This window comes from Pan troglodytes, chromosome 8, assembly GCF_028858775.2.
Source record: "Pan troglodytes isolate AG18354 chromosome 8, NHGRI_mPanTro3-v2.0_pri, whole genome shotgun sequence".
Classification (NCBI taxonomy): domain Eukaryota; kingdom Metazoa; phylum Chordata; class Mammalia; order Primates; family Hominidae; genus Pan; species Pan troglodytes.
The window spans coordinates 96,646,701-96,661,200 of NC_072406.2; the positions used below are offsets into that span (position 1 = coordinate 96,646,701).

Sequence of the window (14,500 nt, forward strand, 5' to 3'; positions counted from 1 at the left end):
TTCAAACTGGGTGAAATGTGTTTTTCATAAAACTTTGAGCCAGAAGTAGAGTTTAGCTTTATTTTTGGCTCTCAAAGTTGCACTTTTATATTATTTTTAGATTATATGCACTGTAATAAAAGTATGTGATTTAACTTTTAATCTAAATATTAAGTATTTGGTTTGGAAAATTCTTCATTGATTCAGCGACCTCAGTTTTGGGTATTTAAAATTTACCAATTTACATTCATTTTGTTGATACAAGGGTAAATGGCTTTTCTTCAGATATATTTAAAGAAACAAGTACTTGTGAGTTGAGAACAGGGTATTTTCTCTCTCTGTGAGCAGAATTAGCCTGGGTATTCAGATTTAGGTAGCTGCATCACTATCAGATTGAAGGGTACTCCAAGAAAATGTTTATTTCCTATGGATGCTATTGAATGATCCATCAGAGTCATGTTTGAATCTTCATAATCTAATAATTGTGCAATTTCACATATTAGTCTCATATGAAAACAATATGTATGGTGTCTTGAATTTAATTATTACTTAGTTTGTATATAAAAGACCATGATAAAAAGAAAATAATGGCCTAAAAATCACAACACTCAAAAGGAAATCTTTGTTGTGAGTCAAGAGCACATTTTGGTCTAACAAAGCAATTTGGTGAAATATTAATCTCACTGAAAATATAAAGGATATCATATACTGAGCTCTGAGCCACTGGGGTCAGCTCACGGAGATCCATTTCATGAATAAATAGAGCAGATAAATCAAATATTATGATTAAAGGAACAAAGAAAATTTATGAAACTGAATAAAAAGTAGCATAATATTACAAATTCAGGTCCTGTCACATACAAAATTAAAAAGGAAAATAATAAGGCCTAGTGTTTGTGTTCAAAGCCAAAGACAAGAACCCAATCAACTTTCAGGGAGAAGAAAAAAGACAACAAAGAAAATTATGTAAGCTTCGATTTTTACAAAAATATATTACAGAGCACAAGATATTGTGTCTTGTGCAATTCAGAAAAGAGGTTATGAACCTCATATTTTATATCCAAGCAAGTTTTTATTTATATACAAAGGTAAATTCTGACCTTTAATGTCTTGACAGACCCAGTTAATACATTTCAGATATTTGAGAGGTAAATTGAAAAATAACTCAAGAATAAGGAGATAAAGATTAAAATGAATGAGCGGTGCAATGGAAACTAAGTGGTATAAACTTCTGAGCCACTAGTTGGAGAAAACTTACTGCCCATTTTACCTAATGTAAATTACATATCATTCTAATGTTGGGATTTGTTTGGATTTATAAATCCTTAATTTTTCTGAAATTAAAAATTATTTTTAATTTTAAAATTTTAAGTTGCTATTAATTTTGGAAAATATTCAGATTAAATAAGTTTGAGGAAGAACATAAGGAATATGCTGAAGGAAGTTAGAAGTACTGAATTTTTTATCTTCTACAAATGAATATTCTACATTCTTAATTTTAAAAAATATACTTAGATAAATTATAATAATGTTTATGAAATGCTTTGAAGTAATTAGTAGGTTGGAATAAAGTATCTTGCAAAAGTTAAAAGTTAAAAAGACGAAGTAGAAAAATAAGGAAAACTTAAAAACAGCATAAAACTAAAGTAATAGAAATTAGACCAAATATAACAAATATAATAGTAGTTGCAAATAGTCTTATGTCTTGGAGAGACTTTCCTTGAGGATCTAAAGCAAAATCCAGTAACTTGCTTTGTATAAAAAAAAATCTAGCTAAAGGAAAATGGCACGATAAGGCTGAACATAAAAGATTGGGGGAGGCTGGGCATGGTAGCTCACTCCTGTAATCCGAGCACGTTGGGAGGCCTAGGTGGGTGGATTGCTTGAGGTCAGGAATTCGAGACCAGCCTGGCCAACATGGTGAAACCCTGTCTCTACTAAAAATACAAAAAATTTAGCTGGTTGTGGTGGTTCACGCCTGTAGTCCCCAGCTACTTGGGATGCTGAGGCAGAACAATCACTTGAACCCAGGAGGCAGAGGTTGCAGTGAGCCAAGATCATGCCACTGCACTTCAGCCTGGGTGACAGAGTGAGACTCTGTCTTAAAAAATAAAATAGAAGACTGGGGGAGACAGAATAAAATTATTCTCATCAAAAATAATAGGATTGCAATAGTAAAATTAGAAAAGTAAATTTAAGACAAAGATTTATGAAAAAGGTCACTTTATATGGACAGATGATAAATGATGAAAGATGAATCTTTTTATGCCGTGAAGTTTTGATAAAGTATTCTTTTAACCTCAGAATGTATCTTAAAAAAAATAATAACAGGTCTCTTCATAGCTCAAATTATATTATTATCTCTAAGCAATTAATAGTAATTCCTTAACATCTTCTAATATCTAGTCCATACTAAGATTTTCTCAGTTGTTCCAAAAACATCCTGTACCTTGATGTCCCTAAACTAAAAGTCAGTCTAGGACTATGCACAACTGGTTATATCCCTTATATCTCTTTTAATTTAGAACTATTCTTTTTTTTCTTTTTGTATTGATTTGTTGAAGAGACTGCACCAGTTGTCCTGAATAATATCTCACCTTGAAAATAATTTTTAGAAAGATTTAAGAAATATTGAAGAGCATCCTAAAGAAAGAAAAGTGAAAGCATTAATCTTTATCAGTAGGTACCTTGAAATTCTGTGTACTCGATATATTAAACCTAGTAATCATATTTGTCATAAAAGAGCCTGCCACCTGTTTTTCTAGGTGGTGTGCCTAGTTTTCCTATGGATTGCTTGGGAAGCTGTGGTGTATTCAGCTAGAAATTCCCTCTGTAAACACATTAGAATCTCATTAGCATGTTTACAAATTGCAGAGGAGCTGTGGCCCCGTACCAGGAGAACTTCGTGATATTTTCTTTACAGTTTATGTAAAGGCTAATGTTAGTGTGGTTTTCTCAACATAAATTTAGAGGATTAGAAAAGATTCACTGCTTCTCATTGCAAGCAGTGATCTCTGTAAAGTGAATGCCTTAGTTTTAGGTGGCCAAGTATCCTTTTTATAGTAGAAAATTAGAAATCACTCAAAGATTTAACAGTATAAGGTTTAGTTATAGAACTCGAGAAAGTCACTTGTTCAAACCAAGAGAGTTTTAACAGATACAAACCATTTGAAAACAAAGATAAGTGACAGTATTTTTCACATTATCAAATTAAAATCACCTCTTTAAAATTTTTTTTAACATCTCTATTCTTCTTAATATAGGAAAAAAATCAGAAGAATCATAGACTAGGAATTAAAGGACTTGTTTCTAATTTAATTAGCTAAATGGCACTGACAGTTTCCATCACCTCTCTCTAGTGCTTTCTTTATCCAAAATGTGAAGGTTTTTCTGGGTGATTTCCAATTTCCCTTTCAGTTATAGCCTTCTATGCTTTTTTATCTTTTTAAAAAATATACATTCAACTCCAACCTATGTTTGCATGCAAACCTTCATAAAAATACGTTGACAGTATAAAGTGTTGAATTCAAAATATTCTGATTTAAAATCAGATTGCAGCGCTCTGAGAATTAACTGAAAGGCATAGAAGTTTAACTATTCAAACCTTACTAAAAAATGCTAAGAATGCCTGTTTATCTTTACTACAATACCATAGTTAAATAATAGTTCAGATACATTTCTCATTGACTCTTCAGAATAATCTTGGGAAATTGCTAGTGTAGAATTTCCTTTATGGGAGACACATTAGACAGTGGAACTCAGGTTAAGTGGGCTAGCAGTATAGTATATTTGAAAAACCAAGACAGACCTGAGTTCAGATCCTGACTTTGAAATTTATAGCCATGTTCTCTGAAGGGAGTTCTATAATCTCTCCTAAGCCCCTTCTGTTAGAGGATAATAAAAGTAGTACTGGGCTGGGCACGGTGGCTCATACCTATAATCCCAGCACTTTAGGAGGCCGAGGCAGGCAGATCACCTGAGGTCAGGAGTTCGAGACCAGCCTGGCCAACATGGTGAAACCCTGTCTCTACTAAAAATACAAAAATTAGCTGGGCATGGTGGCACATGCCTGTAGTCTCAGCTACTCGGGAGGCTGAGACAGGAGAATCACTTGAACCCGTGAGGCCGAGGTTGCAGTGAGCCAAGATCGCGTGCCACTGCACTCCAGCCTGGGCAACAGAGCAAGACTCCATCTCAAAAAAAAAAAAAAAAAAGTAGTACTGACCATATAGGGTTATGATAGTTATGTTGCGATAGAACTACATAGGTAAACTATTTAATGCCTGGTCCATGGATACATGATGAATAGCAACTCTTATATAAGCCCTAAATCACCCAGTGTAAATCAGTGCATATCTTATGATGTTTTAAGTTCCAAGTAAAAGTCCCTAACTAAAAGTGATTTTAAAAATAAAAACAGTTGTAAACTCAACAAGAAATTATGTAGGTCCCATCCATTTCAGTGGTTTCTTATTGGTCATTTGGCTGATTGATTAGGTTCCAGATCGGCTTTTTTGGAATCCTGTTGGCTGTCCATTCATGGTCACAAGATGTCTGTTGCTCTATGTGTCACATTCTCACACAGTAATACCCAAGGATAGGTTAAGGGCCTATTATCTCCAGTGTCTGTTTTTAAAATCAACAAACCCTTTCTCAGATACCCTAGACTTTCCTGTTTGATTGGCTAGATTTGAGTTACTTGTCCCTTCCTAAGCATAGAGGAATGGGATTAATCACATTGGTTCAGACTAATTAAGTTCTATCTCCTTGGGGTAAGAGATTAGGACACATTTCCCCAAATGTGGGACCAAATAGAAGGTGAGCATCTGTACAGTCTGTCAGCAATAAAGAAGGCAGATGGTGAGAAAATGATTTGGTTAGTCATTTTATATATGTTGACATGTCACTAGAAACTAGACTTTTCCAAATTTTGGAAAACTCATATATTTGCCAAATATTATTTTTCATGTGTTAGCGTATAGACCACAGAAAATAAATCATAGACAGTCTGCTACTTAGGATTTTTTGATTATATGATGGTACAAAAGTGATACTCATTCAGTAAGCTCCTCAACTTATCATGGAATTATGTCCTGATAAACCCATTATAGGTTGAAAATAATCCCAAATCAAAAGTGTGTTTTTAGCAATATTATGAGTTTATCCAGGTGTGACCCCATTATAAATCAAAGAGCACCTGAATTTCTGGAATTGCAATAGGATGGAATAAGTAAAGTGTTTTCATTATGATAGTGTTTTTAAATTATCTTTTCTGTTCCTCATATACCCCTCATATATGTTAAAAGTTGATCCTATTACAGTGAATTCCAAGAGACTGTAAATACTTGATTATATATTGAATTTGGGGGGTTATTTTGGAGTTAGAGTCTCACTCTGTCACCCAGGATGGAGTGCGGTGGTGCAATCTCAGCACACTGTGACCTCAACCTCCCAAGCTCAGGTGATCCTCTCACTCAACCTCCCGGGTAGCTGGGACTACAGGCACATGCTACCATGCCTGGCTGTTTTTGTTGTGTGTTTTTTGTAGATACAGGGTTTTGCCTTGTTGCCCAGGCTGGTCTGGAACCCCTGGGCCCAAGCAATCCGCCAGCCACAGCCTCCCAAAGTACTGGCAGTACAGGTGTGAGCTACTGCACCCAGCCTATATTGAATTTTGTTTCAGTGACTGTCTCATTTCTTAGGAATGGGAAATATGTCTCTATGATAGACATTTTTGTTTTTAGATTTTATTTTGTATAAGGAAATTGTAATGATCTGATTGCAGTTAAGAAAAATTTTGAATATGGGTAAATATTATTAAAGTAGAAATGTATCATTTTAACCTGATGGAATAATCAAGAATTTTTTAGTTTCCTATGAGAAAGTATATCTACCTCCAGTGAGGTGGTTTAACAAATAATGTGGTTATTTTCTAGCTTGTCACTAAGGGTGAATTCTCTCTCTTTTTTTTTTTTTGAAATGGTGTCTCCCTCTGTCACCCAGGCTGGAGTGCAGTGGTGCGATCTGTGCTCACTGCAAGCTCTGCTTCCGGGTTCATGCCATTCTCCCGCCTCAGCCTCCCGAGTAGCTGGGACTACAGGTGCCCGCCACCACATCCGGCAAATTTTTTGTATTTTTAGTAGAGACGAGGTTTCACTGTGTTAGCCAGGTTGGTCTGCATCTCCTGACCTCGTGATCCACCCGCCTCGGCCTCCCAAAGTGCTGGGATTACAGGCGTGAGCCACCGCGCCTGGCCGGGAGAATTCTTTTTATCAGTATTTTCATGATCTTTTTTGAAAGTGATGATTATTTGGGAAAGTTACTTTGTGTTATATAAATGAGTGTGCTTTGAGTGGAATCGTGTGGAGAAATCATTTGTGAACAGAAATGGTCAGATGGATCTTGTCAAAGGGCTGACACTCTTCAAAATATTTCAGTCCAGTAAAGTCAATACATCATGAAAGAGGCTTCATCACACTGCACGTGAGAACAGACATCCTGACAAGTGGACTGGTGGTATTCAATGTCCAGCAGAGTCCCATTAAAAAATGGATTTAAGAAACTGAGCTTTAGTGACTGTAGTACCATGACAGTTTAGGGAAATACTGTAAATTCTGCAGTTGTATTCTTTATATACTGAATATCCCTATATATTCTACATCCATATACTTAACTCTTTATATTGATATACATAAAATCATATATTGTATGTTTTATGGACAATATAAGAGATTGCCAAGGGTAATTTAGATTATTCAAAATTCTAACCTTATAGGCTGACTCTCAAACCCACTCCCTGAATAAGATGAGAGACCACTGAATAGACCTTAATGTTGGCTGTGATAACATTTTTTCTTCAAAAAAGTAGCCAGAACTATTTTACCATGTGTGACTTTTTTGTTGATTTGGTTACATACCCCCTAAAAGAGCCCTGATTACCTCCTGTCATGGCTGTTAATTTTTTTTTATAGGTAATTTAGTTTTGCTTGTCTCTTAGGTGTTTTATGTGTTTTCCTAAAGTTTCTCTTGTGTGTCTTGGTGTGTATATGCAGAATTAAACCAATGTAAAAATTTTGTGTTTTTGTTTAGGCAACTCAGCATATCTGCCACCAAAAATGTAAAGAGGAAAAATGCACTTATGCTGATAAATATACCCAAACACCCTGGAGACGAATTCCTGTAAGTAACATTTGCTCTTAGCCTCCTCTCCAGTCATTTGCTATTTTGATGTTTTATTTCACTCTTTTTACAGCAATCTCTAATAATTTTGAATCTGTCATGGCTGTTAATTTTTTTGTAGGTAATTTATTTTTGCTTGTCTCTTAGGTGTTTATGTGTTTTCCTAAAGCTTCTCTTGTGTGTCTTATGTAAGTGAATGTGCATTTTAATAGCTTTTTCATTCTGCATACTATAGTTCATTTTATTTGCGTGTCTACTCTCCTCTTATTGCATGATTTATGAGAGTAGTTCCACATGCCTTAAAGGAAATAGCAGTCCTGTATGCAGTCATCCCACTTTAGCAGCATATGACACTTTGAAAATATATGATTTAGCATATTCCTTTTTTGTTAAAACTTTTCAAATATGTTTATTATAATTACTCAAATGTTGAGGGTGTTAGGAAATATAAATGCACGAAGATACAGACAATAAAAGTTATGTTTTAGGCAGAACTAGGGAATGGTTTATTTTAAATAGGAAGTAACTATGTATTCCATGCTTATTTGTTTTTCAAAAATGTTATATCTCAAAACATGTTTAGTGCTAAAAATACTCTATCATTTAATCTGAGTTCTCAGAACTTAGTTCAGGATGTGTGTGAGCCAGAGAATTATCATATGGACATTAGTCTTTCTGCTATTGTTTGGGGCCAGGTAGTAGACATTTCTTGTTAAGAGATTGCCTAATAAGTCAGCCTTGACTCTTTTGCCTTATATTTAGGAGTGGAATCCTAGTAACACAAAGGAACAGAGAAATATAATGACTAATATAATCAGCAATTCAGTTTATAAAGCTTAGCCGTAGGCCTTTAAAGTTTATAAAAGAGTTTTGTTTCTTTTCATCTAACAAGTATTTTTTTGTGCTCTGTATAAGATACAATGGTAGGAATTAATTTATTCAACAAAAGTTTGATGATCCCCTTTCATCCCAGATATTTGGCTTTCAAACTAGAAGTGGGGAATTAGGGAAGGAAATACAGACAAATAAGGATTCCTCTGTTTATAAGTACTTCTTAAGAAATTGGGAATGCATTGATGTAGTTAAAGTGCTGTGTAAGTCTATAAGGTTCAAAGGATGTGGGAAAGTCTAGTTGAAAGAATCAAGGAGCTTGGTGGAGAAAATGAAGGTTGTGTTTGAATCGTAGAAAGCAAAAGATACCAACAGAAAATGATGATGTAATATTATTTAATGTCAAAGGCGGTGGAAGCTCATCTGTTTGCAGACAGTTGTTTAATAGAAGACCATGCCCCTTGCTTCTAGATGGAAGTTTGGGCTTTCCAGGTGTCTCCATTTACCCCATAGGGATGTTATGCCTTATAATTGTGCTACTAAGAAGACTGGTGATTCCATTAAGCATGATAAGTTCCATTTTGCCATCCTCATGGAAGTCTTTATACCACCCCTGGCTCCTTCAGCCTCACTGTTCTGGAAACTGGATGTTAGTCTTCCTCCTCATCAGACAAAAGTAACTATAAAAAAAGTAACTATAAAAGTTACTATAGGAATCATCTGGCCAAATACCTTTGTTTTGTAGATAAGGTAGCAAAAGCTAGGGAGATTAACTGGCATAGCAAAGTTTCCATAATTAATAAGTGGCTGAGCTAGTACTATAACTTAGGACTCTTGACTGCTAGTTCTAGGTTCTTTTCCCCAAAAGCACATTGAAGAGCCTTTGAAGGAGAGTGGTTTGCTGCCAACAGCAGCAGAGCAAAAATTTGAATGTATTGAGATTTGTCCAAGGGGATTTTGGTGTCACTTAATGGCTGCAAATAAGATCTCTGAAGTAGAGAATCAACAGGAAATAAGAGGAAGAAATATAACAGTAGAAAAGGGGAAAGGAGGAAAAGCAGATATTCACTTGCTTATTCAGCAGATATTTATGTGCCTACTTCATGCCAGGCACTGTATTAATTTGGATGTGTAAATATAAAGAAGAATATAAAAATACATGTGTAAATATAAAGTTCCATCCCTCAAGATGCTTGTAGAAACCTCCAGTGTGCTTAAATGATAGTAAGCTCACTCTTTTTCTGCATGTGAAGAAGCTAAGACTAAGAAGTGACTTATGCAAGTGTTTACACAACTTGTATACAGCAGTCTTATTTTAGTTGCTTTTCTTTTGAATGGTTGCAGGAGGGTGAGGGGGCTAGAAGGAATAGAGAAGAGAAAAGGATCATAGCTCTGGGAAGGGAGGACAGAGGCAGAGGACAGAGGACAGATCTCTTAGTGAGAGATCACAATAAGGACTTAACTTCCCTGAGAGGAAAAAAAACAGGTGCCCAGGTTTGCACTGCATGGTAGAAGACTTAGCAGTATACTGTGATAATCCATAGAAACATACTTGTATTTTAAAAATTATTTAATTTATTTTGAGGCAGGGTCTTGGTCTGTCACCCAGGCTAGAGTGCAATGGTGCAATTATGGTCCACTATAGCCTTGACCTCCTGGGCTCAAGTGATCCTCCTGCCTCAGCCTCCCAAGTATCTGGGACCACAGGTGTGCACCATGCCTGGCTAATTTTTTTATTTTTTGTAGAGACAGGGGTCTCACACTCCTGGGCTCAGGTGATCATTTTGCCTCAGCCTCCCCAAATGCTGGGATTACAGACATGAGCCACCATGCCTGACCACATACTTGTATTTTAAATTACTGAGAAAAAAGTATTTTTGGTTGAAAAGGCATAGTTTCAGTAAGAGTGTAATAAGAAAACTCCTCTACAACCAAGTTAGGTTCAATCTAATGTGAGTACAAAGAAATCTTTTGACATATTAAATTATGTAAGTCATTTTCTCAATAGAAATAATAAAATTCAATACCTCTCATTAAAAGAATGAAAAAATAGAATACTAAGAATACTTTATGAGTAACATGAGGCCAAAATATATACGTTTAAAAGAGAAGTACTGTAAAGTGGATTTTTCCTTTCCTATTTTTATTGAGAGATAACGATATATTTATTCTATAGCAAATATAGAAAATAGAGAAGCAAAACAACTTAAGAAAAATTTAAAGTACTTAAATCATACAAGCCAATGACAGTCATTGTTAACATTTCATATATGGTCTTCCAGCCTTTTTTGGTGATGTGTGTATATGTGTATGTGCCATCTGTCATCTCTATTTAGATGGGATTATGTTGTATATGTGGCATTTTAACCTACGTAGGTAGTGGTGATGGTGGTTGCTATTAATATTTGGTTTGATTTTTTTGCTAAACCAAAATGAAGAAATGCATTACCTTTAATCAAGTTAAGGAATTAATTCCTTTACTGGATGGTCTTTGTAAGGTTCTTGAAATAAATTACTACAGTTTTTTTTCTGAAAGGTTTATACAGGCTTATACTACCACCAACTAAGTATGACCAGAAAGTGGCTTGGTGGCTGTGATGTTAGGTTGTGTGATTCAAGTGTTTGATGTCATTAGTTTATTTAAAAAAAGCCCCTGATATTTCCCTCCACAAAAGAGGAAATACAAGGGCAGGAGGGTTACCCCTTGTGCCCCACACTATCATTTCAGGTGGTACTGGGAAGCCACTCCCAACTATTTATGTTATGACCATTCCTGTTATGTAATGTTTTCTTACCTTACAAATTCTTTCTTCCTCCTGGCCTGAAAACCATTTTATCATGCTATTTTCTGCATATATTCAACCTCAGCTTTTGTGTATATCAATACACAAAATTTTTTATATATTTTATATATATTGATTTTATATATATTGATCCTCAGAATTTTAGGAGTTTTTTTCTGCCTGTAGTAAAATTTGGCTTTCATGCTACAGGTGCTTTTGGTGTTAGAACTGTACTGATAAAGATCAAAACTGTTTGGGTTTGGTTTGGTTATTATTTGTGAGACTGAACCCAGCAAGGGAATAGTGGCTAGTCACCTGGTGGGTGCTCTTCATTTAGGGCAAGACAAAGGTTTCTACTACCGTAGGGAGCTGCCTAAGCCATGCTGTAGGCATAGTACAGGATGTTTTTAAGTATAAGTTTCTAAGAACAGTGTTTTCAGCATTGAGGACCAGAGTGTGAAGCACGTCTTAGTGGAGTAAGGGGTCTGTCTTCTGCTTGGGAAAGCAATAATGTAGTGTTATAAACTTCCCTGAGCCTTGCATTATAAAAAGAGGGCAGCCATAGGACCGTATTCCAGAATTGAGAATGCCCTACTCTAGAGCGGCACAGTCCTATACAACTTTCTGTGCTGTCCATTGTAGTAGCCTGTAGCTACATGTGACTGTTGAGCACTTGAAAATGAAGGAAGAGAATTTTAAATTTTGTTTAGTTGTAATTAATTTAAATGTAAATAGTCACATGTAGCTAATTGACATCATTTTGGACAAAGCAGCCCTGGACCTAATGATATCTACTTACATGGATATGGAAAGCTACCTAGAACAATAAGTAAAGGGCAAGTCAGTAAAAGCAGTTTTCAGAAGAAATGAAGGAAAATAAAAAAGATGGAGTTCAGATTTAGGTGGAGGAAAAAAGAGGGAAAAGAGATAAGAATGAGCCGTAAGAGCAGAAAATGATACTTCCAGAGGACAGTGGGGCAATTATTTTTCTTATCTGAGGGGCAAAATACCCGGATACAATGGTGAAATGAGTAACGCGAAAAGAAGAATAACAATATGGAAGATGCCTAATCATTCACATGAAAATAGTTGATATTACTGTGAATACTCCTGGAGGTTGTTGGTTATGCGAGAAATCAAGATTCATTTTAAACATAAAAACTTACGAAACTATTTTTAAACATAGTGTACAGATCCATGTACAAGCATATTCTTAAAAATTAGCATTATCTTGGACTGAATTTATTTTTATGTATTTCCAATACTGTTTTAAAAGCATTTAACATCAGTATTTAAAAATATGAATATTCTGCACGTTAAGTAAATTGTAAAATCTTATGATATGTACCTTTTGTAGTCCATTTGTTTGAACACCTCAAGTTAACCAGAGAAGCCAAAATATTAGAAAAAAAAACATTTCTGGACTCATACCTTCAAATGCCTTATTACTTATCCCCTTGAATCTCTATGCAGGGAGAACAGGATAGACCCAAAGGATCTACCTGACCTGTCATGTAATTACCTGACCTGGATTACTCTGAAAATTGAGTACATGAATACACAGACTGTTGTATCGGTATCAGTGTGAAAAGGTGCCTACAAGTTAAAATTCTGAATGGGCACAATTTGATCTAATGCTAATTTTCTCTCATATTTTTAAGAACTAACTCTGTTATATATAGCAAAGAGGCAAGAAAAGGTGATTTTATATACATTAAAAATGATCTGTTGGGATTATAGTACTGAATCAAAGATTAATCCATGTTACGGTATATATAAAAGATATGCATATGTAATTTATATAAGTTCAGCAATTGGAATATGGTCAGCATTGTCAACCACCCTTTTTGTGCTTAGAATTAGGTTTTTGGTCACAGCGCTTTGGGAGGCTGAGGCGGGTGGATCACCGGAGGTTGGGAGTTTGAGACCAGCCTGACCAACATGGAGAAACCCCGTCTCTACTAAAAATACAAAAATTAGTCAGGCGTGGTGGTGCATGCCAATAATCCCAGCTACTCGGGAGGCTGAGGCAGGAGAATCACTTGAACCTGGGAGGTGGAGGTTGTGGTGAGCTGAGATTGCACAATTGCACTCCAGCCTGGGCAGCAAGAATGAAACTCTGTCTCAAAAAAAAAAAAAAAGACTTAGGTTTTTGGGCCTCAGATATACTGAGTCAAGTATTTTCCCATCATAAATATTTATAAAATAGAAAAGGTAAAAGCAGAAAACTATCACAGTTACATCACAAAAATCACATCAAATGTTTATAATTTCCAAAGGAGACAGATTTTACCTAGTTTCTAGCAACCGTGGAAATTTATCAGCAAAGAACTCCGCTCTATTTTTTCTTGCCTGAGAAATGGGATGGAACGCTAACCAAAAGACAGTGCAGGCAAACGATTTATCTTATGAATAATCTCCCCCAAATCCATTTTCTTAGACCATATTCTTTCCTGATTTGGAAATGGGCAAAATTATTGGTTAATTTTTATGTTGGAAAAATGTCAATTTCTTTTCTTTTCTTTTTTTTTTTTTTGAGATGGAATCTCTCTCTCTTGCCCAGGCTCAAGTCAGTGGCATGATCTCAGCTCACTGCAACATCTGCCTCCCTGTTCAAGAGATTCTCCCACCTCAGCCTCCCAAGTAGCTGATACCACAGGTGCATCCCACCACACCTGGCTAATTTTTATATATATATATATATATATATATATATATATATATATATATATATAATTTTTTTTTTTTTTTTTTTTGAGACGGAGTCTTGCTCTGTCATGATCCTGGCTCACTGCAAGCTCCACCTCCCGGGTTCACGCCATTCCCCTGCCTCAGCCTCCCAGGTAGCTGGGACTACAGGTGCCCGCCACTATGCTTGGCTAATTTTTTGTATTTTTTTTAGTAGAGACGGGGTTTCACCGCGTTAGCCAGGATGGTCTCTATCTCCTGATCTCGTGATCCACCTGCCTCTGCCTCCCAAAGTGCTGGGATTACAGGTGTGAGCCACCGCACCCAGCCCTAATTTCTATATTTTTAGTAGAGATGGGGTTTAACCATATTGGCCAGGCTGGTCTTGAACTCCTGACCTCAGGTGATCTGTCCGCCTCGGCCTCCCAAAGTGCTGGGACCACAGGCATGAGCCATCCACCATGCCCAGCCAAATGTCCTGATTTTAAATTTTAATGAGCCCATTTATTTCTCTGGAGAGACGTTGCATGCATGTGTGCATGCACGTGTGTGTGTGTGTGTGTGTGTGTGTGTGTGTTTCAAAGGGAATTACTTCTTTGCTAAGGCCTTTTATTTGCATTCACTATTACTTATATTTTTAAATGCCACTAAAAGTATTTTTAGAGAAAATCACATATACATTGGTGTTTAAATAAGTGATATTTATGATCTGGTCATACAGTTATTTTTAAATTATTCAATGTTTTACTCAATATTAGACATTGGCCATGGAATACAGCCTGTGTTTTGATGAACTGAATGTTGACAGGAGCCATCTGTGTTGCTGAGACATTGTGTGGCATGCAGAATTTATGACAACACAAGAATTCTTTTATGTTTGTCATTTCTTCTATTTTTTTTTAAACATTAGTGCTGTGACTTTCTTTCATGTATACAGGTTAAACCAATAACCGAAAACACATAATTGTTTCTTAAGGATATGAACAAATTAAATATGGATATTATAGCAGTTGAGTGGTTTATTGGTTGTAAGTTTACAG

General features: G+C 35.8%; 1 protein-coding gene across 16 annotated transcripts in view; it reads left to right on the forward strand.

Annotated features, from left to right (window-relative positions):
* CCSER2 (coiled-coil serine rich protein 2) overlaps positions 1–14,500 on the forward strand; it is a 186,123-nt gene that overhangs the window by 141,794 nt on the left and 29,829 nt on the right. For all 16 annotated transcript variants that reach the window (XM_016918773.4, XM_016918774.4, XM_001155270.5 and 13 more), the window contains one exon: positions 7,069–7,158. In XM_016918773.4, coding sequence (XP_016774262.1) covers positions 7,069–7,158 — 90 coding nt within the window. The remainder of the gene's footprint in view (positions 1–7,068; positions 7,159–14,500) is intronic.